Source organism: Aptenodytes patagonicus, chromosome Z (genome assembly GCF_965638725.1).
Source record: "Aptenodytes patagonicus chromosome Z, bAptPat1.pri.cur, whole genome shotgun sequence".
In the NCBI taxonomy this organism is placed as follows: Eukaryota; Metazoa; Chordata; class Aves; order Sphenisciformes; family Spheniscidae; genus Aptenodytes; species Aptenodytes patagonicus.
Window position 1 is genome coordinate 31,319,399 of NC_134982.1, and position 26,927 is coordinate 31,346,325.

General features: G+C 38.3%; 1 protein-coding gene across 1 annotated transcript; it reads right to left on the reverse strand.

Moving 5' to 3' along the window:
• Positions 1 to 1,112: 1,112 nt before the first annotated feature.
• PUM3 (pumilio RNA binding family member 3) lies at positions 1,113 to 26,823 on the reverse strand. The gene is made up of 18 exons (XM_076363443.1): positions 26,776 to 26,823; positions 26,266 to 26,366; positions 24,185 to 24,367; positions 22,242 to 22,377; positions 21,409 to 21,484; positions 20,511 to 20,604; positions 20,223 to 20,289; positions 19,488 to 19,662; positions 17,642 to 17,745; positions 17,031 to 17,109; positions 15,281 to 15,379; positions 14,099 to 14,152; positions 12,407 to 12,487; positions 10,143 to 10,285; positions 9,129 to 9,351; positions 7,991 to 8,078; positions 5,974 to 6,064; positions 1,113 to 1,364 (listed from the first exon to the last, which is right to left on the reverse strand). The coding sequence occupies exons 2-18, from the start codon at positions 26,354 to 26,356 to the stop codon at positions 1,235 to 1,237; spliced, it is 1,914 nt and encodes a 637-aa protein (XP_076219558.1). The 5' UTR covers positions 26,357 to 26,366; positions 26,776 to 26,823; the 3' UTR covers positions 1,113 to 1,234.
• Between the last annotated feature and the right edge of the window lie 104 nt (positions 26,824 to 26,927).

A 26,927-nucleotide genomic window follows, 5' to 3' on the forward strand; every position in this document is an offset into this window, starting at 1 on the left:
GAGAACCAGAGTATTTTACCTCATGCTAAGCATGCAAGTGTGAGTCTCAGACTGGGTAACCTGATTTTCATGGGTGCTGGGCACTGCAGTTCCCGATGGACTGCAGGAGTAGTTGTGGATTATCATGACCTCCGACAATAAAGTCAGTAATTTAGGAGACTGATTTGAAGCATGTAAAATACGGAAACTTAAGGCAGTTTACTTAACCACTGGCAACTTCCAATTAGTTGCACTGTACTTTATGTTGAGGAAGCTGTATATTACGAGAAGTAACGGCTAAATATCTGCTATTAAAAATGGAGCCACATCCTATCAGGCGAAACAACAGTAAAGAGTGACTCCTACAGTTGAACATTTAATTAATTTGGTCCTCTGTTTGGATCAGTCTATCAGCATGGCATTAAACACCACCAGGGTGTTGTATGAATGCCTTACCAAGAAAGTTTTGGTGGTTTTTCTTCCTTTGCTTAAAATGAGAAAATTAAATATTGGCTTGATTTTTCTAGATCAAAGTAGGGTACAGTAGAAATCAATAGGACACTTAATTTGATATCATGCAGAAGTAAATTAATCCCTCCCCTAATACAAGGAAGACACCAAAAAAAACCCAAATTCCTCTGGTTTATTAGGGCTTAAAAGTCTGTACTTTTCAGAAGACTTAAGAAAAACAAAACCAAACTGTGGTTCATTGAAATAGTCAGCCTCTCCTTCAGGACCTTCTTTGAAAAAAGTCAGAGACACTATTTTAATTCTATTCTTGTTAGTTCCTGAAGGATGAGAGCCTCCATCACTCCTTCACGGGGTAAGAATGGGACTTGAGTTGTTTGTCTGCTTTGTTTTTTGAGGAAACCAGGAGGGAAGGTGATTAAGGACAAGTGTATTTGCCCAGTACACAAGAGTATCTACAGAACAGATGCTTCTGTTTCTATGGTAACTATGATAACATACATGCAAATTTTAACAAGACTCAAAACATTTTTGTGCAAGTTATCAGGAAAGATTTAACTTCTTGATTACATGTTCAGAAGTTTCCACTAGCTCTTAAATCTTGAGATTTCAACCTCTGAGAACAACCAATTACCGCACACAACAGAATGAGTACAACAGACAAGTTGTTTTAGAAATGATTTAATTACAAATGCATACACTGCTTCTTAAAACAACCATGGTGCAAAATCTTACCAACTCTCAGTTGGTTGCATTGATGTAAATCGTCTTTTTAGCTTCATTTACACTAGGAAGTTAATTTCTCCAGTAATGCTTCTATTCCTTTTACATTTTTATTCAGCTTCAACTTTGGGACAACCTTTTTCAGTCCTTTTTTGACTGTATTTGCCACCTTTTGATCGGTGCTCCGGAGAAGGCTACAAGAAAGGAAAAGAACCAAAGATGTCAAAGGTCAGCATGTAGGACATAGGAAAAGAAGCTGTCCATGTAAGGAAACAATAACTATTTAGGAAGAATATAGTTCACGGCAGATTCTATCACCTCCTATTAGAAAAAGACGTAAAACTTTCTGGAAAGCATGAAACACCAAGTGAGAACACAACCAACACAGGATAAATCAGACTGGAAGGAACTGCAGATCCCTACTCAAAGCAGGTTCAAACATTGGGTCAGACCAGGCTGCTCAGGGCTTCACCCAGTCTGGGCTTAAACTCCCCAAAGCAGGAGACAGCCCAACCTCCCTGGGCCCCAGCCCCACCACTGGGCTGTCCTTGTGGGGAAAAGGCTTCTCCTTATCTCCAGCCTGAGCCTCTCATGTTTCAGTTTGTGCTGCTGCCTCTCGCCCTCCAGCCACACATGCACTGCTGTGAAGAGCCCAGCTCTCCTCCATCCCCTCGGGTGCCAGGAATGCTGTTGAGTGCCCCCAAATCTGTCCCTTCTCCCAGCTGAACCAGCCCCGGTCCCACAGCTTCTCCTCCCAGGCCAAGGGTTCCAGCCCACAACTATGTTGGTCACCCTCCATTAAACTCACCCCAGTTGTTGATGCCTTACTTGTAATGCGGGTCCCAAAACTGGATGCAGTGAAGTACATCTAATACACATCAAGTACTTTCACTATTGTACTTCTATGCTTCATTTAGTGCAGGACTACAGAGCCCTACCAGTTCTGTTCTTTTTTAGATGTTACTTTTGGAAAACAAACCAGCTTTCCCAGATAACTTTTCTTCCCCAGAAACAAGGAAATTCATTGTAAGCTGTAAAATACTATTAGGAAAGAAAAAGCTTCTGCACTATCCAGATCAACCTAGGCAGTGATTGTGCTTCTCCCCTTCCTTCAGGTAATAGTGAAATGTTCTTGGATTATAATACAAAATCAGTAGAGGTAATGGCACACCTAATTTGCTACTTCAAAATGGTAAGTGAACATTGCCTAAAAAACTTAATCTCTTCTACAGCCAATGTGTGCAATCCAGAACAGAATTACAAGTTGCACGGGTATACAAATAAACTACAGTTGGAAACAAACTGTAACACCCATGTACTGGCACCAAGCAGGCTGCATGATACTACAAGTCTTTATAATCCCTAGGATTCTTCCAAACGGCTCCCAACTTGCAGCTACCTAAGAGCTTGTTTCTTGCCTACTTTTTAGTCATGGCAAGCTGAACTGAATAAGACAGAAAAGGAATTAATGTAGTTTAAGGTGAGATTTAAATTTTGTCCCCTTAGGACTCCAAATCCTGTGCAGGATGGCAACACTATAGGCAGTAAAGCATGGGATGCCCATCTGACAACACCACTATTTTCAGCTACTTTATTCCTTGATTTATTTCTATGACTAACAACTTCTAGCACCAACTTCTGTTACACTTTTAGCTAAGACAGTACTACTTAATCAAGAGGCCTTCTTTAAAATTGAGTTCATCACTTTTTCAGCTTTTCTGAGAGTCATATACCCCTGGTAACACTGAGAAAATTGAGAGTACTGACAAAGGATGTGCTGAACACATTGGTACTTAACGTGGAGACATTCACATGGTTCAGCACCAGGGACAAAGAGCATACAAAGCAGCAAGCCACTCTGGACTGCATTTTATGTATTTCTAAAAACTAATTTAATCTGCCAACAGCTATACATGTAAAGCTGCTTTCAAACTCTTGGTAGCCACAGTTATTTCAAGATGCGCTATTTTTAATATAGAACATCTACCTGTCTGATAATACAGCCAGAAGGCCAACATAGGTTGTTCTTTTTTTAAAAATTATTATTCTGGAAGTTATTCTAAGATCTGGTAAGCAGGTACCTATGTATTTTGTGGATATAAAATACAACTTTTACAGGTTACAGAAATGACATATGGAAATCAGTACGTCATTTGGTGAAGTACATTTTTATCCATTTTCTACCCTGATATAACACATCATTGACAAATTCAAAAGTACTGAGGAAAGGTCAGATGTAGAAATGTAAACAGACCAGCATCCATGACATTTAAGTACTTACAACACTTTATTTACACTAAGCTGAATTGTAATGTGTGCAAAGAGCCCTCTCATGACCTTAGGACTCTTCATGCTTGTACTAGGTCAGAACCAGGCCCCAGATTTTCTTATAAAAATCAAATTAAAAGCAAGCAGGGCAATAAAAGGAGAGCATCCAGAGGATACCAGGTAACTAAGCAATCAAGCACGCAATGAACTGCTCATAACTGATGAATAAGCTTAAATGACTAGAAAGCCAAAAATCTAAATGGACTGACTGGGTTTCAGATCTGCATGTAAGTGACAGATGGCTTCCGAAAGCCAACAACAAAACAAAAATCAATCATAGCTTCAGGGAGAACTGAAAATTACCTCTGTCTGAGGGATCTGAGCTCCTTTATGACAAAAGAAGTATCTGAATATTTTTTTTAAATAAGAAGGTTTTGTAAAACTCAACAATTATTTTATGTAAAAAACATTGCAGTTACTGTCTATACCAGACTAAATTAAATTCATCTTTGCTGTATGATTTAGGTAACCTCTCGACTTCAATGCATGCAGTTAAGCAAAGATGAGATTAATTACTATGTGTTAGCAAGGTAAGCAGGTGTCACATGAAAAAAGCAGCTGGTTATGTTCTTGTGTTCTCAGTTGCCTAAACAAAAGGGCACCATGCCTAAAGAGTCATCAAGAGAAGCTCAAACGACAAAGGATTCAGATTTAATTAAAATAAAAAAAAAACTAAAACCAACATTCCAGCAAACAAACACACACTCCTCCCCCATACTTTTATCTCTCTTTCCTGTTAGGTGAGTTGCAGTATTGGTGAAAAATGTTCTACTGACAATCTGGGAGATAACCTACCCTGCTTGGTAATAATGCACACTTGTCGAAGCCCCACCCTGTAGTGCCATGAGTAATAGCAGAGAGGGAAAGACTGACATTCCTCACAGACTTTTCCATAAAATACATCACTCCTGTGCTGGTTTTTGCTAATAAGCAATTACTAGTTTCCTGTTTTTTCTATAAGTCTTCAAAAGCTATTAAGAGACTGTTGTCACAGTGACAGCCAAACAGTTATTAAAGTGTTATACATGGAAAAAATTCCACTAATTTACTTTGCAACTTTATTTGAACAATCAAAATAGCTTAGTACATAAACCAGCAACACCACATGTTAAATGAATCTCCGCAGCCTTGAGTTAGGAGAAAAAAGTACAAGCATTAATACACTGTCCGTGAACAAGCCTTTATAACAAATCTCTACTGAACATCTGTGCACAGCATCAGATAACTTAAAGGCGTTACATGCATTTATTGAATTCTAAAGGCCTGTCATGAGAGGCAAAGAAAAAGTGTTACCATTTTAGCAGCTGAACAATCTTAACAGCCAGATCCATATGACTATTATGATGTTGCATAAACTGGTTTTGTATCTGGATTGCAACTAGTCTTCTACTACCAATTCTTCTCACTAGTGCTCTGAATGATAACGACTAAACAAAGTTAGAATTAAACTCAGATTAACTAACAGAAGTCCTGTTAGTGAAAACAGCTTTTGATTCACCTTGCAAAAGAGCATGAACATCAAAGTAGCCTCACTCTAAAGTCATAAAGAGCAGAGATGGAAAGCAAACAGCAAGGAGTCTGAAGTAACTTTAGGAGAGGGAGAAGTGGGGTGGAAAAAAGGGAGAAGAGGTTTCTATTTTTCAAAATCATGTTGTCTGTTTGAATTGTTTGCTGATTTTGGCTTAGTGCAAGTCTTTATGAGGAGCCACCAGTGCAACGCTGACCCAGGAGTTCCAGAACACAGACCACACACTTCGGGCTAAAGACAAAACCTTGGGTTTCTATAACCTGACACTGACAGGTAGTTACAAAGTGAAAACAATGATGATTAAACACAGCTGTTCACATTTGATAAAACAAAATGTTCGTGTTAGTCCGATTTCTGTGGGGTCTTTCTGATCTCACTAGTTGCACGGTTCACTGCTTTGAAGTTGTGAGCCAGTTAGCTCATCATAAGCCTTTGCATGGTCTATTCCAAACACTTGTCTACTTCAGTATGAGACATACTTAGGCTCCATAATTAAGGCTTCAACACAAAGCAGTAAGTTACCTCCCCTCCCCCCCCCCAAAAAAATCTGGATTCTTGTGTGCTGCTGCTGCCAGTCACAGATATTTCAGAGTTAATTATTTTAATGCAGCTATTTGTGGAGTGCTCTTTTGAGAATTTTGTGCTTGTAAAACAAGACATAGTAGGCACAATTTTAAAAATAAGTTTGATTTTTAATCTTAAGATTTTCCAACATTGAGCTACTTCCTAGTACTGCAAAAGCCTGAGCTCAAGGAACAACCTATGGAAACTCTGGCTTGCATTTTTCCAGTACCCTGTTCCATCACAGACCTACCAGTGGCATGAAAGACAGTACACATTGAGCAAAAATTGGTATTTTGCTGGTAGGAATTTCAAATGATGTTCTCTTAGCTGTTCAAGAAATTAACGCTGGAACCTAATCTGAAATAGCCATGTGCCTTACATACCAACAAAGAATAATGGCACCTCGATTTACTTCTGCCCAGGTCTTCATATTCTCAATACCAACACGTTCCACCAATGTTCTTCCAAAGCAAACTGTAAAACGTGGAAAAGGGGTAGGGAGAAGAAAAAAATTAGTATCTTTACACAAAGAAGCCTGTTAAAAGTTCTCTGCAGTTGTGATTTAATCAAATAGTTTTTAGCCACCAAGTATTCACAAAGTTTTGCTCTCACAAAATAATTGACTATTCAATGCAATGAATACCTTTGTAGATGTTTGACTACTTCCAAGTATTGCTTAAAATTAGTTAGTCAATAGCAGCACTGTGTGAGAGTTTACTAGTATAAAGCAGGCAAACTTGCTGTTTCTTTTTAAAAAGGGTGTCAAAGGCTATTCATGTCTTAAAGGTGGCATCCACTCCAAAGAAAGAACTTGGTAAGAACGACACCAACACAAGAGATAATTGTATGCAACATATTAATACATACACACTTCTGCTGAGGAAAGCTACATTTTTAAGCATCTGACTCTACAACTGAAGAAACAGAATTTGCACAGATGAAGTTACTTAAAACTTCAGAGCTAATCCCCCATTGATGCATGAAAACCACTAGGAACCTTGTTTCTTTCAGCTGTACTGATGCTACAGGGCTCTATTTCTTCAGTAGCTTTGAAAGCTTAAGTTGACTTGCAGATTCATTACACTAATGGCATATGCAAAAGAAAGAACCTAGGCTGACCTCAAGTCCCCAGCTGAATTTGGAGAACTGAACTTCAGGAAAACTGCTCTTACAACTTGTGTGCTGAGCAAACTTACCAGTAAGCAACCCAAAAAAACCCTACCCAACCCCAACAAACTCCAACCAAACACTGAAGCTATTTTTCACTGTCACTTTAGATCAGAATTCCATCTGAAGAACAGGTCAGTTTTTATTCAACTTGTACCCTACATGATAACAATTTGGTTGTTTTTTAATGCCAATTCCATAAACTCAGAGCAACAATTCTGAACGGCACAATCTTTGGAGGAAAACAAAGACACCAAAGGGAACAGCTTGTGTTTAAAATGGGAATTGCACAATGTTAGCAGAAATAAATCCAGATAACTATCATCATCTCAGTTAGGCTAGTCTCTGAAAGACACTCATATAAAACTCCCCTTTGCACATTTTTAATCATCCACTTGAAAAGTAGCAAAACAGCCTCCTTTCAGAAACATTTATTAAAGCCCAACTAACTCTTATTTTTAAAGGAAACAGTGGATAACTGAATGTAGTAAGAAGAAAAGAAAAAAAGTTTAACAAGGTCTGATAATTCTACAAAGAAAAAAGCCCCCCCCATACAGAGAAGTTCCCTCCAGATTATACTATCCTACCCCCACCTCCTTTCTTTTTTTGAGGTTTTTGTATGAGAAAAAGTAATCTCTATTAGGATATGGTGATTCACAAGATTTTACAGTTATGTAATAAAATAAGTTTAAAAGCTAAATTAAGATGAGAACATCTGTGCTCAATCTCTGCCTTCTGGGATATAAAATAGCAAAGATGTCCTATTTTTGTGCATGAATTATTGTAATAACAGTTATAAAGCATTCACCCAGCGGCACTAACGAACACAGTAAAGATTACAGTTTGGCTCAGAAGCACTAATGAAACAAGTCTTCCTGTTAGAAAGACTTTACTTTTTCTATTATTATCCTTTAAATTGTTGTGTAATTTAGCAAAGCTACCAAGACATTTTAAGCACAGAAATGAACCCTGCCCCAAATACACAGTAAACCCCTGAGAAAAAAAAACAGACCAGTACTTGCTTTGAAGAAAAAGCAAACATATCCTTAGCATTCTGTTCATATAACAGCTCACAACAGCAAAAAGATAGAAGCAATGATCTTAAAGGATATGTTAAATTTTCCATATATTAGTATATTCAAAAGAAATAAATGCAGCAATCTTATTGTAGGTCAGATAACTGATTACTCCGAAGTCATAATTTGATCAAATAAAGCTGAATTTCCAGCATACCTTCTTTTCCACTCTCTCTCATTTTTTCATCTTGCTCTATTAACCATTTCAAAACCAGATGGCCTGCTGGATGCTCTGCAATGTGAAGCTTCAAGGGGAAAAACAAACCAAAACAAAACCAAATTATAATGATGATGTTTCAAAATGCAGTTATGTGTCTGTCCTTAAATATTCCTGGCTTGATTTATCCACTCGGACACCTCATCACACTGATCCATTTAGTCATCACCTATGCAAATATCAACAAGTATTCAGATACTTGCATCAAACTTATTTAAACTGACCAGTTTATTTTTTACCACCTTCCCTGTAACATCTGACTTTCAGTAATATTAACCATATCAACCAATGTTTCATCCATCCCTCCAAGGACTTCATGCTTACTGAGCTGCCTCTACAAGAACTTCCAGACTTTCCACATTTTCACAGACTTGAAAATTCACTACAGTATGGTTCACAGAAAATCACAGAAAACATGAGCAGTTCATGTAAAATTCTATAAAATGGGTATCTTGAAGGGGAAAGACAGAGCAAATTCAGCACAACTATGAAAATCTGGGGGGCATCTATCTTTATATAGCGTACACAGCATTTTTCTTTTTCTAGTCTACAGACACATATCTGACTGAGCTTAACAAAATAAGGGAGGGGCACATTTTGAAGAGAAGGTCATACTGTAAAGACAGACAGCTTATCTAAGATCTTTCCTTGCATGGAGATAGCATACCTGAAAGCTAAGAGGCCCTATCATTCTCAGTGTAAACAGCCAAATGCACTATAAAAATTTACTAACTGCTTGATTGCATAGAGATAACATTAAAAGAGAGACTGTGTAACATGACTGTCAGCTACCTTCCCACAAAGTGCTTAAAGCAGTTCTGAAGATTCAAGATCATGAAGTACCTTGCTCTACAACTCAGATGAAATGCTGGCTCAAGCCTTCATCACTCCAGATGCAATAATCATAAACTATGAAGGGAAAATGTCAGAAAACAGAGACCACGTCTAATGTATGAGTGCTATCAGGGCAGTACGTTGATGTCTTATGTAAAGGAAAAAGTGTGCAGACTTCATTTTAGTAATACAAGATAAGCAAACGCTCTGCAAGATCTCAGCACCTTGTCCTCTGTTACATTACCTGCCCATCACGGCCACCTGGAACCAGCTCTTCTGCTGCCAAATTAGCAATTGCATCTAGTGCAGGCTGGATGTCACCAAGAGCTGTTCTTAAGATGTCAGCAACCAAGACAAAGGTAGCTTTGTCTATCACTACCTCTTGGGTATGTTCTTGCAAATATTCTAGCAAGGGTGAAGAAATGGCTTCCAAGAGTTCACGGCGGCGGAGTTCAGTATTCTTCTTACTGATGAAAGAGACAGCACATTACTGTAGAAGACTTGCTCTGTATGCACATCAAGCAACAAGAAATTCAGAACATATATGCTATTTGAGACAGCTATAAATTATTGGAAGATCAAAATAAAGCATTATTCTTCCCTCTGTTTCACATATAATTAAACACATGTTGCACACACACTTTAAGAACATATGGAGTGAGAAAGTGTATAGTGTTTAAAGCTGACTGCCAGTAAACCTCAGTTTTTTGTTAACAACGATAATTTAACCTGTTTATTTTCTGTTCATTCTGTTATCTCAACTACTGAGATATATTTCTTAAACAGCTCACTAATCATCTAAAATTGCTCCTTCTTCAAAAGCTGATAAATATAAATGTCAATACCAGAGTCTGAATTCAAATTAACAATTTCCATTTTTATTGCTAGATTTTGAGATGTACTTTTATGCAACTCAAAACACCCATAATGCATATTAAAAATTTTCTGCTACGCCAAATTTGATATATGAGTTTAAACAAAGAACACATCACAATTTTTGCACTTTACAAAGGGGGTAAACTGCTGATCACCAATACATTGCTGGTCACCTATCATCACATACGAACTTTAAACCAAAAATGCAAAAATAAGGATTACAGACTAACATAACTAATAATACTTATGTATTACTTATATGTATTCACATTACTTAAGATATATTATGAAGAAAAGCTGAAATTAAATCAAAAATGACAGAAAGTTGCATGAACTCTTCTAGACTTTAGGGAAAACAACTTAATCTTCATATCTGAGTTACCTATAGGCATTTCCATCTCCCTGTTGCAGAAGTGTTATGATTTCTGGAACAAAATGTGCAGGGTCTCTAGGACTGAGCAAGTACAACAAGACCTTCTTTCCATATTTGTTGTTTATTATATTGGGCAAAGAAGCATTTATTTCCTGTGAAAGTAAACAAACAGCAACAAAACATTAATCAAATAATAGTTTTGAGTCATCAGTAATTACTGATTACTTTTCAAATGCAAAGCTTAGGAATGGAAAACTACATACTATCAGTAAGATTCATATCTGCTTGTGACATTAAATAAAAAAACTCTAATCAGCAAGAAAGTTTGGAGAAGCAAGAGAAATAAAATATTAAGGTTTAAAATGCGTTCATCAGATGCATCAGTGTCACTGATTAGAAAATACTACAAAAGGACAGGATTTGTTTTCACTGATACATACAATTACAAAGAACAACACATATTCTGGTATGTCATACGCTGTACAAATATAACCTCAGTAAAAGTCATAACCTCAGCAGACCAGACATACAAAGGATCACCTACCACAACACCTAAGAGTAATCACTGATAACCATGCTGACTTTCAAGGGAGTGTACATAAGTACCTAGACAGCAACGACAGTCCATGGGAAGGAAAAGACCATCTTAAACTGACCACAGAACATGCACCAAGAAAAATTAAGTTTCAGTAATAGAACAAAGCTGACTTCTGCTGGGAGTATTATTTGCAGTTTATTTGAGCATCAACAGAAAACACTGGGCATTCCCCAGAGGTTAGTTGTTGGCTAGAAGTAACCACTTCGTAAACTGCAGAGTGGGCACCTCATACACTTGTGCACTAGTATGGCTGAGGAAGAAACGCATTAATATGCCGGGGAGTTCTCTTGCTTATAGAAGCGTGCTGCTATATTCAGATGGAAGCACCTATATTAGTCCATGTGTTTGTACTCAAATATTTGTCAGCTTCTCAATAAATGCCCTTTCATACAGCAACATGCATTTTATGCAAGTTCCAAGTACCACTAGAGAATCCTGAATGCCATCCAAATACTCTTGACCATCATGATAATCCATTCCTGGCAACTTTGAATATACATATAAAATTAATGATTATCAAAGCAAAGGAGGGCTGTACAGAGCTCTGGGCACTTTCAGCGTATTTTGCAGGCCATAGCCCTTAAAAACCCTTTTTTCCACCATGAAAATCCTTCCAGCAACAGCTAGAAAAAGATAAATAGAACAATTTAAACCAATGTCACCCTTTATTAAAATGGGGCCTGGTTGGTTGTCTTTGAGGGGAAGAGAAACAGAGAAAGGTGGTTGGAAGCTGGCAGGAAATGGTAAGACAACATTCTTATTTCAAAAACATTGCTTAAACCTAGGTGAAAGTGAGTTTTGGTAAACTAAGATGAACATCAGTTTGATACAGCACTGTAACTATGAAAAAAACCCTATTACTGTAACCTTCACATTCCAGGCATGGGAAAAAAAAAAATCTTTTCTGAGAAAAAAAAAAAACAAACCAAAACCACATTCTGTTTTCTCAGCATGTACATTCAGATTCAGATGTATGTGAAGTTCATTTATCAATTAAATGGATGACAAAGGTGCTGAAATATTTCAAAACGTAAAACAGGTAAAGAAAATATTTAGTTTAGTACAAATAAACACAAAAATCTTGTGCACTTCGAAATCAACCTATAACACAGCCATTTTGCATAAAAGATAATAGACACATTTTTCTTTAAATCCTCCAAAAGTATATTTCCCCCACCGATTCCGTGATTCCGATGAATTACAGAATTTGGTCACTTTCAGTGCCAGAACTGTGAGAAAGTACCAGGAGAAACGGTATATGCTTTGCCTGTAAAATGGATAAGGTGACGTACTCATTCTGAAGTTTTCCACCAATTTAATCTCTTGAAATACTAGCAGAGCTCAAACTTCTATGACAAAGACACTGACTTCAAAGAGATTCCAGTCATCCATTAGCCAGAATGAACAAGTCCAAAAAAGGTAATTTTCAGCAAGCACTGAATCTAGCTTAAAAACTAATTCAAATAAATAACTGAAGGGAACACATGAAAGTGCTGAGGTCTTCTGTGAAAAGAAAAAAATAATCATGATACACAAATATAATGAAACAGAAAAGGTGGAAAGGAATTAAATGGTTTGAAAAAAGCGGATGGATTCCTACTTTCATCCTCCTATACACTGACAAACACACTGACACTATTTAGTATACTATTCCAGGAAAAATTCAATTACTTACAGATATAATTAACTGTTTCACAAGTTTAGTGTCATCAATGCAATCAAATGCTGCCAGCAAGACCAGATGAGAAAATTCACCCTGCAAAGATGAGACATCAGAAACCACATGCAGTCAAGTTCTACAAATATACTGATTGACTTAAAATCAACATTTCTGAGAGTTTGTCTCAAGCATGACACAACATGAACCACAAGCAAATTCTGCCTACTGTCACAGAATGTGAGAAGCCCAACATTTAGGCTCTCTCTGCAAGCAAGGCTTGTTAAGAGAAGCATGTTGTTAAAACAAAGGTAGATTAAGTTGATCTGCCATTATAAATTGATATACTGCTTTATCACACCCAAGCTATTAACCTAATCCTATTGTTCAATCATCATTTAAAATCATAGGATTTGCGTTGCAGGAACATTACATACAGATTTTATTTCTATGGTGGATTTGCTTAAAACTGAGATAAATCACATACTGTAATTCTGGAAATCATGTCTCTGCAATGAGCCACACAGTCTCCACTGCATTGTTGGAAAGCAAGTCTCTAGCATACTCAAAAAGGGCACAACCCAGTTCACTTGTATGTCAGTGAGACTCTACATCAAAGTGAAGCCAGACCTTCAGTGCTCCAGTGTTGTTTTAGCTATTATTTACCCACTGTCTCATATTTCTATATAATATGTATTTTATAAAATAAAACAACTCATTTATTCTGGTACTAGAAAATTATGGAGAAAAACATTACTTAGGGCACTACGAAGTAGTGCCCTACAAAGTGGGATGCACAAGACAATCCACTGTGGTGCAGGAAGAAAATATTTTTTTCTACCGTTAATAAATATATAAAAATAACCACTGATTATCTCATCCTTTTAAAATTTCTATTTCTGTGTATGTTTTATAATGTATACTAGTACAGTAGTACATGTACATAATTTATACATAAATATACATTTATTGGGGATGCATGCTCAGGGTTGTGTGATCAAAAAAGTTTGGAGACCACTGACTGAGACCATGTCAACTATTACTAAACAGAACAATAGAGCAAGCAGGAAGGGAAGAAGTTCAAAAAGCTTTTCTTCAAAGTTGCAGTTTTGCCCAGCACTATGAAATCTGGTTGCAACTGTTACTCTATTGGTGCTGCAGTCTCCAAACATACATGTTACTCAAGAAAAAATTAAATACAGACTTCTTCTATTGTATGTCATTTCAGCATTAATTTATTTTGAAGCTTCCTGACTTAAAGAGTTATTGAGCATCTTACAAGAAATACGCACATTTAGATGGCCTTTCCAATGACATCCCCAACACATCTTAATTTTTGTTCCTCTTCTGTATACATGTTATTTTACTCCCAACCAAGGAGAATTAACCAACAAGCCATATGAAGATGCAATATAAAGTTGGGTGCAAAAACAAAAATTGTAGAAAAAAAATTTAGGACTTATAATTAACTCAGCTACTTTAAAGAAGTATAGTACTACATGTAGTGCCCTCAATGAAGTTTCTCGGTATGTCTCTAAATATTCCGTGAAGTTCAATATACTTCATATTATCTAGTACATCACCACTATTTTAAACCTACTTTTATTAAGATCTCATAGTTGTTTCCAGTACCAAAGCACATTCAAATTAGCCTCTATCAAATCACTGGTGTTTCAGAGACTATGAAATAAATAGTTAATGAATACTCACCGTTGCTATTTTTTCAATGTATGTCTTCATGGTTTTCACAATTACTTTTCTGTCCTATCCAAAAGGAAACAAGAAACTCAAATGAGCCTATAATGCCAGTGATTCTGAACAACTAAACTGTTATTTACACCTTCAAAAAGATAACCTTCAATTTGCTTACTAAAGCAAAGGCTATTTACTAAAGTCTCATATTTGTACTGTTAGTCAACACCTAGAAACAGTGTGAAGAGGTCAACCTGAACCGTGAAAGACTCAATCCCCGGGAGGCTCTGCGATATGTTTAAAAGTCCAGCCCACCAACGGGAGATGCCAAAAAGGGCAACTTGAAAAAAACAAATAAAACAAACCACCACATATGTTCACCTATATCTTGTTCATTACTTACAGAAGAAGAATGCACTTCAACTCTTCATTTGGAAAGAAACTTATTCCACAGGACCCGAAACTTTAAAGTAGCAAGGACTCTAGCCTGTTGCAAAACCCCTTTACTAGCAAGATTTTTTTGGCAGAAAGTTTCCTCAATGCTTGTACTTTGGCTCTTGCAATCACTGCTCAGTCTTCTTCAGACCAATTACTACCCCTAGACCCTAGCAACTTCATATTTTTTTCTGCACTCTTTAACAAGCAGACTATTTTCATAAGTTGTCTTTTTTTTTTTTCCCAATACAGAAAAAGATAGGAGGCATTACAATATTTCCAAGAGATGATGGCATACATTACACCTAAAGTATTTCAGGATACCGTATCAGCAGAAGAAACTAGAACACAGTTCCTATAACATTTTCTAAGTCTTGACATTCCAAAGCCAAACATCGTTCCACATTATGACTTCTCTACTGTCCTCTCCCTACTGCCAATTTCACCTGCATTAAGAAATCTACAGGATGAATGAATGGCCAATAATTTTAAAATGGAAAAGCTTTGTGTCATCGCCAAGAACTCTGCTAAAAATAAAAGGAGATGCTTCCACTATAAAAGTTCTAATGAAAGCATTTGTTTCACGAAAAAACTACTGCTTATATTTGCCAATAGGTAAAGTGGGGCCACTTTCTAACCTTGCTCTTAAATACTTAACTGCATCAAAATGCGCGCTGGCAGAAGAACCCATGTGAGCAATCATACTCACAGTCTCAGACTAGACTGTTATTAGAGAGGACTGGGCAGACAGAAATCAAACATTACCTTGGGAGTACCATGCCATAAGCAGTGCATCGCTACTCGGGCTCCATCATGAGTGTGTGCCAGGTAGATGACAGCCTCTCTGACAGCTTCTATCATTTCCTGGGGAAGAAAAGGTGATAAAGCAAAAAGGTGAAAGAAAAGACGTGAGAAATCTCAAGGCAGGTGGGCGAGGGCATGAAAGGATTTTTTGTGTGCCCACAACACTATGGAGAGCACCACTGGCTCTACAGGACCACTCTCATTGCCTTGACCTATGAAAAACAGCCTCAAAAGGAGTCCAAAAGACTGTAAATGACACAGCTTTCTTCTTTCAAAACTACACTGTTCATCATATTAATGCTGTGAAATCAGAACTGTATTGAAGCTTGTCAGTTGTCCTATTAGAGACAATTCAAGGAAGGGTGCTCAGAACTGAGACTAAAATTAGAGGAGACAAAGACAATTCATTTAGGAAGTCTTTGAAGGTGATGCAATTTATTTATACATACAGGGTATTAGCCAGAAAGCAAGAAGAACGAAAAGGTCGTTTAAGCACCAGGTGATGTTATAAATCAGATATGACAAGATTCAGCCAAAAGTTAGTCTCCATGTCAAAGGAATGAGGTTCTGAAGCCATCTGACGAGTAACACCATCAGCCAAAAAAGAAAAACCAAACAAAAAAAACACCCCTCCAGGGTTACTAGATACTACTTCTGTTATTATCTGATAGATTTCTTTGACATGAAGCTCCCACCTATCTCCCTTCCTATCCCTAACTGCTTCTCACTTTCTCGTCAAAGGTTCCAAGCATTTTACCATTTATTTAGAAACTGCTCAGTCACAACACGATTGGTGTCACTAGCTATATGCACAAGCAGGAACAGATCTACAAAAGGGATTTTCAAACCCCAAAGAGAATATCCATGTGCTACCATGTCTGCACAAAAAGCCAAGCAAGGAGGAAGAGATATGCCCTTACTCCCCTGATTCACACAAGACTCTGAATCCAGAAGCGTTCTCTGACAAAGCATTACATGAAACCATTCACAGGAACCTTTTAATTAGGTAAGATCTGGACTCAGAATAGGCCATGAATAGTCCACCTCACTACCCTTAGCTTTGGGTTTGTTAACAGTAACAAAAAAAGAGTTCAGGAGTCCAGTCCAGCAGAAGTAGGTAAGAGACAGCAAGTCTAGAAGGCTCCACCTGGCCTGGAATGAGATGGTGCTGAACTGCAGAACCAGGGCAAGGCTGATGGACACAGCTTGAAGACAAGTGAAGTCAAGCAGGATACCAGCTTATACAATGTCACACCATGCAGATGGATTTAGGCCATGAAGACAAAGTTTTGGCTGCTGACAGAAGGGCCCGATCTGATTGTATTTTGTTTTTTGGACAATGGCTAGAAGTGGTTGATAAACTACATGCTGGAAAGCTAAGCTACTGGAAGCAATGTCCCTGGCTTTAATTATTCTCCAGCTATTCAGAAGGACCAGTTAGCATGGAGAGAAAACAAAGTCATTCCATTAGATTTTTTTTTTTAATGCAAATATCACAAACAGTATTGCTTTAGTGTGAAAGTTCACTGTGACTGTAAATCTCCATACAACACTACTCCCCAACCATTTCTCTGGAATCGCCAGATATGTAAAACTCTGTAAATGTAAGATGTGTATTTTTGTCTAGTTACCTTACAACACTTTCACAACAAGATTAAAAACATTCCACTGAAAGGCAAAAGACAACAAAAAACAAACAAAACATACTTACGGATCTTTGTTTCGGAAGAGCGTAAGTGAAAAAGTCCAAAAATACTTTATGCACCAGTGAGTGCTTTATCACAGCCTCTCTGTATTTGGGAAGAGGAAAAAAAGCAAAAAGTCCCCAAGTAATGGTTTTAACATAAGCTAGCAATACTTCATTTGTATTTAAAAAAGAAAAAGTTAGGCAGCGTGGTGTGCAGAAAACACATAGTCATTCTGGATTAGGCGTTTAGCATTTACAGTATGTGGAAAATTCTACCAAAACTTACAAATTCTAAAACCCAGAGAAATATTTTCTCCTAAAGACCACTGGAGAAGCTTATCCAATAACACATTATGGAAGCACACCACACTGTGGGATTTCTACCGATTGTTTGACTGGGGCAGGGGACACTTTAGTTTATAGAAGTGGAGTTCAAAATTAAGGCAAGATATTCATTACGACACTTCAGACAAAACCACAGTTACTATACAACACAGCAGTGTTACAGCTTAAAAGAGCATCAATATCACTGCCATATGAGCTTAAAAGAGTATCAATATCACTGGGTGTTTGTATGTCAGAAACAGACCGGTTCATGCTAGATTGTCATGCCTCAAATGAACTTTTGTCCTTACTTTTGTGCCATTGGTGTAAGAATCTGTTTCATTTCATCCAAGATGGCCTCTCTCTTTTCAGGCTGAGCTTCTAACACTTTACCCAGTGTTGGGACAACTGGTGTCTGAAATGAATGCACAATCAGAGGTTTAATCATTCCCACTAAGTATTGGAGTTCATAGATTATAATCTTTAGTCCCTTTTCAATCAAAATTCATGAACAATATCACAAACAAACTGAATTTTCTGCAAAACTAACAGTTTTTACAATTTTAAAAACAAAAAGCTTATCTACTTTGAGTATGTCAGAAGCTGCATACTTAAGTTTCTACAAACAATATTCATTATTAGCAAACAAAAGCTACTTCTGTGGTCTGAACTGGTTTTTGCCACTTATGGTCAGCTCTTCATGAGACTGTCAGATACAAGGTAAAATACACAAAATTGGCATTGTGTTAAGGGACTCCTGAGCTAAGCAGAAATCCTGCATGACAATATGCGTATGTCAGGGTGCAGCACAGCAACAAGTCAATGAACTGAGAAGTTAACCAAGGCCCAGGAAATTCCAGCTGAAGAACAGCAGAGGAGGAATATATACCATATACATTAAATACAAAGTACTTCCTGGTATCTCATCTAAACAATTACACTGGTAACTCTTGTAAAAGAATCTGTTGTTAGAAGAACAGTCAGACTAGATAGAGAATTAGAAGAAATGTATTTCTAACCGTCCCTGCTGGTGGGGGGGAGGGGGGTGGAGAGTTGGAGGCAGGAGGGGGAAAAGTGGACCACACATTTCAAAACTCCAAGAAATTCCAGGTCTCATTAAGGATTACATCGTAATTTCTTATAAACCCACATACTGTTGAGTCTCAGGTTTGCACCGCAATGTAAGACTACTTGAGGCACTCATGCCAAGAATGCTAGAATGATGGAAGCTAACGCTGGACTTGATTTCAGAGGCTGTTTTACTCCCAGTACAAATTACAGCCCACAAACACAGCAAACCATTCTATTACAGTGTTGCAAAATGCTTTATTAAAACTTACAATAACCTGTGAAGAAAAAAATAGCAATAAGGTTCAGAAATGATCTGTTAATTTCTTATACAATTTTAACAGAAATCTTGGGTAAAAGTGTGCTGTGTTGTACACCATGGTGCAAAAGTCACTCTAGTGTAGTTAATAATTGCATAAAACAGTTTTGTACTTTGTAGCAAATAAAACTATTTGTGCCTCTAATGGAAACCAACTTTTCAAGTCAGCAAGAAAGAAGGAAAAACAAAGTTAAAAGAAAGGAGGTTGTACTTTTTAAAAAGGTTCCCACTGCCTGCTGAGGATCTACATCTAAATGGTTTCAAGAAAGTTTGGACTCAAGTCCTATAGCCTCCATGGGAAAAGAAAACAAAGCCAAAAATTAAGCCTAAATGACATACCGTATACAGATACAGGCACATTCTGCCTAGTCAGTTCTCACGAGACGTAAGTCAGTTATGACACAAAAGCCATCTACAGCATTAATGGGGAATTAAGCCTAAATCTTATCTCAGCAAGGATGACCACTTCAGGCTGGACACTACGACACTACAATAACTACAACTATATGATATTAGACTGTCTTTGATGAGCAGAGTAAGCTCATACATGAACATAATATATCTTACGTAGTTCAAACTGAAAAACACAACAATTTGATCTAGAATAGAAATGTGCAAGTAATCATCACATTTAAACATGCTAAACTAGACTATGTTTGGACAGCTGACAGAAGTTTAATCAAAAGAAACAGTAGTAAGATAGGTAAGGTATTACTACACAGCAAGTTAGATGCTAAAACACCTTAGACTGGAAAGTTTTGAAACGTCACCTTGTAAACCTGGAAAGTGTTCCCATACAGTTCTTCTGTCAGCATATTCCTCTGCTCCAGAATGGCTTTGTCATTATATGCATATTCCACTACTGCAGACGCTTCGGCATGACGGAGCATTTTTTTCACATGGCCTTTAAAACTTTTTATTATTTCTGCAACTTGTGGTTTTGTCCTGTTTCACAGGGAAAGATAGATAGCAAGAGTTAAAACTTTGGGGATAAGCTGACCTATCAATAGTTTTATTTTTGGAAGTGCATTTAGATGATAAGTTTTAGCATTGAAACCAGGAAATACATGCATCTGGATCAGACTTATGGATTTGTGAAAATATAGCAAGTGAGCCAGGAATCTGGAGAAATCATAAGGCATTTTGAGGGAAAGAAAAGAAACGAGCGGATAAATTCTACAGAATAAAGGATGCCTTCCTCAAACACTAAGCAGAGAAAAATTTTAAAAGGCAGTTTTTTGTATAAGGCAAAGATCAACTTTGAGCATATATTTGAGCTTTTTTTGGCATCTGTTTTCCTCGATGTGTACAGCTTTAGCTTTACTTTTTGCAAAAGGAAAACTGCTGTTAGCGATACCAGACGCTCTCCTGTCTTGTCACTATTATAAAGATGTTTCCAGAAACGTATTTTTTTATTCATGATCAATGCACTGTAGATTAAGAGCAGCATTCACACTGGAAATGAAACAATGCAACACAGCTAAGCAAATTCACTTCATACTCACCCATACATAAGAAACTTCTTCACAATATTTCTGGAGTATTTTGACTTGCTCAACTCTACTAGGCTATCTAGAAGAAGGGAAAAACATTCAGCTGGTTTGATTTTTCACTACATTAACGCTACAAAACAAGATGCCATTATTTAAATAAGTTCTAAGAGCTCACTAGGAACAATGCATCATTTCAGCAGAAAGTTAAAAATATTCAAGAGAAAATAATATGGCTTGTTTTAATGCATCGTAAAACCAATACAGAAGCATATAGGTAAAATGTAAATGGAAAGAAAGTACCTTTCAATTCTTCAAATGTCTCTTGCCTTTGCTTCTCATTACCATACTGAATAAAGCACTGGATCACTCGAGTTGAATCATGGGCAAATGCCAGCTACAGGACAGAGATATTTCATTATCCTAGGCCGTTCAAACGGCATTATGGACTGAATATATTTCAATGCACTTGCTCCCTGATAGTTTTATGCCACATGTAGCATGTAATGCCAATTAGAAAAGTAGTTACCTGTTTATAACAAATTACGTTTTAAGTTTTTTTCACTGCTTTGTAAGTACTCTATCAAACAAAATATAGACAATACTTGCAGTTGCTGAGAATTAAGGACATGCCTCAAGTTTTTAATACTGAAAGAGAACCATGAAATGGTATCTCATTTTCTCTCATGTTCTTTGTAATTTCAGAGTGAGTGTGACAATACAGTTCCACTTTGTCATGGAATACCAAGAATCACTTTAAAATCTAACATGTATTTCACTGCAAATTTATACATTTCAAGAATTAAGCGGAAAGACTGTTTAGTATAGCTAAGTATCCAGACACTAACTTCTCTAAAAGAAAGTTGCAAAGCAAAGATTGTAATTAATCAAAACTCTCAGTGGCTGTTTTTGAAGTTCAGTTAACACAGAATTTCACTGGACTAAGGCTGCTTGGCAAAACAGACAGTCTTATAATAGCCAGCTGATAGACAAAGCATCCCAGGACTACTGTCCTGAAATCCAGGTGTCAAACGCAGCCTTTCAACCCTGTTTTTGTTCTTTTTTACTCACAGTTTAAAAAAATTCCCTGTAGCTTTTGGAAGAACAGGCTAGTACTATATTATTAGAAGTCCATTTATATTTCACCATTCTTTAAAGAAGCTTTTGTGAATTTGTGCACTATGGCATTAGTTTTTCTTACACTTTTAATTTTTCCATGAAGAAGCTTCTGTAGTTCATTCATTAGCTTTTCTCGCTTCTCCTTATCGCATTTCTTCCTACAAGCAAAAAAAAGTAAAACAATCTTAATTGAGGAAGCAGCCTTTTTGTAGCATGATTCACTTTTATCTATAAATTAAGACGCAAGAAGGTACAAAATATAATTAATTTAGCTCCTGCTAATCCAAACTTACATTGTCATTCATTAAACCTGTATATGGATGTAATTACGTACTTTCAGTTCCTAGAAGCCAAACCAGATTTCCACCCTTTAAAATTATTCTTTTCTGAGTAACAATATTATTAAAAGGAAGATAAACTCAAATCTGCAGTCAGAGCTGTCTACAGATCCCAAGATCTGTAAGCATCTTAACAGCCAAAACTGCAAAGCACAGACACTAAGAGCAAGTAAAATTAACTCCTCCTTCTGATGTGGGGCCCCAGTTCTAGAATTACACCTGTCCAGAGAGAGTATACAAACCTCCACAAAAAACTCATGCAGTGATCCCACTGCAAGATCAGGCTGAATCAGTATGTGGTCTGTGCTTCAGGCTTCAAAAAATAAGACAACTCCTTAAGCATTTACTCACAAATTTTAGCCTAAAATACAAGTGAGCTCAATCCAGATATTTCTAGCACCATGGGTCACCACACTCTGCTTGAACCATCTACAGAATTGCATGTAATGTTATCATTCACACATGGAGTTTCACTGTGGAAATATAGTTTCATATAATTACAAGATGATAAAGAGAGTCTTCTTGCAACTTACAACTAAAAGCCAACTGAATGAAAGAAAAAAAAAATCATTATTACCTTCTCACACTTTCCCATATTTGCTTTGATTTTACAATTATGTCATAATTACTTTTATCATTAAGTTGTCTGGTTTGCTTTAACTCCTTCCTTTTCTTTTTGAAGTCATTCCACTTAGGCTTCTTAGAATCTGACCCTGAAGACAAAAATGAATCCATTTTCCATGGTCAATAAAAGAGGAGCAATGGAATCCTTTATCAGTATAAACTCTGGCAGCTCTGTGACTTGAATTGCTAACAATTCAGGAGCTTTGCCTGCAGTTACCCAGCTAGCTAATACGAAAGCATAAATATTTAATAAGTATGCTACGCTAGTAATTTTCACTTCTAGAATACTGGAAGAACAAGGCAAATGATGATTTTTCCTCAAAGCTCTGTTAAAGTATGCATAATAAACCTCTAAATAGCTTGAAAATTGACTCAGAATGCACCTAGCAGCCTATGACTGCCCCAGGTAATTCTCCCTTTTTAGTTCATCCTGTACTCATACATACCTTTTCCCTCTCTCAAAAGAAGAACTCTAACTCAGAGATACATACCTGAAATCTCAGAGAAAGGAAAAAAATTAAAGCCTTTTTACATGCTTAATCTTTTTATTCAGTCAAATTCCTTAAGCATGGGATTTTACCATACAACAGCTATACACTGCCACATAACAAACCCAGTTAAAGTAATTTTATAGAAAGTGCCACAAATGAGTTATGGAAAAACTTCAAATATCTGATTTTAGTTTTATTCATACCTTGACAAAAACCATCATCTTATATCACATGGTTTCACAGAAGCAAGTCATGCTAACTAGTAGTTCTATATGGAACACTAAAGACCCAGCTTTAAATTTTTAGACCTTAAAGCACCGCTTGTTGGTATTTAGCAGCATGCACTTAACTGTCTTACCCACCCAAAACCCATGCTCTCTTTTTACAAAGCGTATTATTGATTTTTTCTATCACTCTCCTAAAGTAATAGTGACAAGCAAAAAGAGTAACACTTTGCTTTGGGAGCAGCGCCACTGTGCAATACACAGCAGCTTTCACAGTTATTCTTATAAACATTTAAAGGTTTGTTTGTGATTGTGTTTTGGTTTTTTTTTGAAGCAGCTTAATACAAACATCCTGTTGCTATTACATTTCCAGACATCTAAATATCAACACCTTCTACTGTTCTTCAATCACCTAACATTTTTCTGCAGAACTTCAGAATCCCTCACTTAAGATTCCACTTCTCATTTTAGTGCTGTTCAATTGTCGCAGTAGAGCTTTGCTTCACAGCAGAGGAAGGAACAACATGAAGTTCTCATGTACCAGAAACACTATTAAAAAATAAATCCATTTAAACAGTGATAAAACCAGACATTTATTTAGCCTCTCTGCATAAACACAAAAATAAGCTGGTTTGCTGTAAAATGTAAAAAGCAGCGATAACACCGACGATGTCTTTGTTTGTTTAAGAGGTGTCAGATAGTTTGGACCACAGAAAAAAAATAATATAAAGGATAATCAACTTTGTTTCATGAATTTTGGTGTTCCAAATTTTATAGCCAGTACTTTTAGAACAGAGGATTAAACTTCTGAAATGGTCTACGAAAAACTGTATTTTCCAAATTTGTTTGAAAACAGCCAGTTACAAGCTAGCCCCTTAATACTGTCATTAAAATAATCATAGCTTTATGATGGCATACCAATTATTTAAATTTGCTACTGCATCTTTACTTTTGAGTTCCAAGAAAATTCGTAACTGTTGATTCTCATGACTTTGGCCTCAAGCTTAGTCAGGTGAAGTAAACTTTTCCACAGCAAAAATTAAACATGAAGTAAACTTGGGAGTCATTCAGCCAATCTGGAAAGGTGATAACAAGGCAAGGAGAAAGAGGAAGACCTAGATGAACCATGTGTTTCCCAAAACCTAGTTTCCATTGATATCCAGGCTTAAAAGTCTGCTCACCTCCCTCTTCACCATCCTGGAGCTTCCTCTTCTTTGCAAGCTTTTCTGATTGCTGTTTATTCTTGAATTGTTTGACACTAGCTTTTCCAGGTCTTAACTCTCCTTTCACAAATTTCTTGGAAATGAATTTAGGCTTTCCCTCCTCATCTCCTTTGTTAAGAAGTTTCTTCGGTGGACCTGAATCTATTAACCAACAAAACAGAAATTAAAATGTTATCCTAGAGATAATGCTGCTTCAAAATAACAGATTACTACTGTAACAAGAATTAAACCACTTTGTAATAACAATTATATATAAAACAATAATTCTTATATGCTTCTCAAAGCTGGTGTTTTCATTGCATTCCCTGGGTGTCCCAGTTTTCCCTAGGGAAGTTTTGCCCAGGCATTATTTTCTGGGCAGCAGTATAACAGCCCAGGCATAAAATGGATTATTCTAAAATAAGAATTTCACCACCTCTGACATCAAAGTCATCAATCCCCAAATCGTCTCTTCACAGTTTATGGTCAGAGCTGTTTTGACATCATCTGTTTTAAGCAGAAGAGAGCAAACACTGAAAGGTATCTTCTCAATCCTAACCCACAGCATTTCACACACCCAACTTCAAATACTTTTTCTTAATGTGAGAAAGCGAAGTCTAGAACCAAAAAATTACCAACTTCAAATTTTTAATTAAGAGTATTTTAGGTCAATCAAATAGAGCTAAAGGGCTTGCAATGCAATCTATTTAAAGCATTTCAGCTTTACTTTTTCCAGGTTATTTGATCATACAGTCAGTATAGTTTTGAATGCAAGATAGAATCATAGAATGGTTGAGGTCAGAAGGGACCTCTGGAGGTCATCTGGTCCAACCCTCCTGCTCACACAGGGCCACCCAAAGCTGGTTGCCCAGGTCCATATTTGGGTGGCTTTTGACTGTCGCCAAGGTGGGAGACTCCACCATCTCCCTGGGCAACCTGTGCCAGTGCTCGGTCACCCTCACAGTAAAGAAGTCTTTCCTGATGTTCAGAGGGAACCTCCTGTGTTTCAGTTTGTGCCCACTGCCGCTGGTCCTGTCACTGAGCACCACTGAAAGGAGCCCAGCTCTGCCTTTGCACCCTCCCTTCGGGTATCTGTACACATTGACAAGATCTCCCTGAGCCTTCTCTTCCCTAGGCTGAACTGTCCCAGCTCTCTCAGTCTTTCCTCATAGGAGAGATGCTCCAGACCCTTCATCATGTTCATAGCCCTTTGCTGGTCTCTCTCCAGTATGTCCATGTCTCTCCTGTACTGGCAAGCCCAGAACTGGACACAGCACTCCAGGTGGGGCCTCACCAGTGCTGAAGAGAGGGCAAGGATCACCTCCCTCAACCTACTGGCAGCACTCCTCCTAATGCAGCTCAGGATCCAATTAGCCACCTTTGCTACAAGGGCACATTGCTGGCTCATGCTCAACTTTGTGATCACTGGGAGCCCCAGGGCCTTTTCTGCAAAGCTGCTTTCCCCCAGCATGTACTAGTGAATGGAGTTGTTCCCCCCTCAGGTGCAGGACTTTGCCCTTCACTCCTTGTTAAACTTCATGAGGCTTCTGTCAGCCCATTTCTCCAGCCCGTTGAGGTCCCTCTGGAGGGCAGCACGACCTCTGGTGCATCAGCCACTCCTCCCGGTTCTGTGTCAACAGTAAACTTGCTGATGGTACACTCTGCCCCATCATCCAGATCATCAATGAAGCCGTTGAACAGGACTATACCCAGTATTGACTCCTGGAGTATACTGCTAGCTACCGGCCTCCAACTAGATTTTGTGCCACTGATTACCTCTCTCTGGGCACAGCCGTTCAGCCAGTTTTCAATCTACCTCACCGTCTGCTCATCCAGCCCATAATTCATCAGCACCTCCACGAGGACCATATGGGAGACACTGTCAAAAGCCTTACTGTAGTCCATGTAGACAATATCCACCTCTCTTCACTCATCGACCAAGCTACTAATCTCGATATTAAGTTCACCAAGATAAAAAAAGAAGTTTGAACATGCCTGTGCACAACAATAATCACTCAGCCAGGACTCCTATTAAGGAGCCTTCGCCTTCTTACCATTACCTTTTTTAAATTTCCTTTTGCCGCGTGGCACTTTTCCACGAGGTGCTTTTCCACTCTTCCCCACGAACTTCCGTTTACCCTTGGCTTCCATTGTGGCACCACTGCGAACGGAGCAAGAGACACCATTACCGGACCACCGTGGCTCCCCTGCTAACGATGTGGGGAAAGGATAGCCTGCGCTTCCCTGAACACAGGTTAACACACTTGACGGAGTTAAACCCTTCTCAGTGGCGGTCGCCCGTCCTTAGGTGGGCGGTGAGGGACCAGAATAGGTCCCCCACAGATCGCCACAGCACGGAGGCTCAGCTAGGCAAGACCGCGGTTCACCGGGCCTGGGCGGCAGAGGCCCCGGCCCCGGCGCCGGCCCCGCTCCCCAGGGATCCCCAGACCAGGCCCAGTGACAGCGCCCGGCAGGACGCAGCACGCCGCCGGCCCGCAGCCGGGCGCGGGGGGCCGCGAGGTAGGGGTGCTCCGCGGGAAACCCCCCCGCCGCCGCCCCGCTACACCCACCGCGCTCCGCCGGCCTCGCCGCTCGCCTCACGCGTGCCGCCGCGCCCGCGCTTTGCGGCCCCCTCCGGCGGGCGCGGCTCCCCATTGGCCCGCCTGGCCGCTGCCGCGCGACAGTGCCGAAGCAGCGTGCCGTAAAGCGCCGCGCGGAAGGC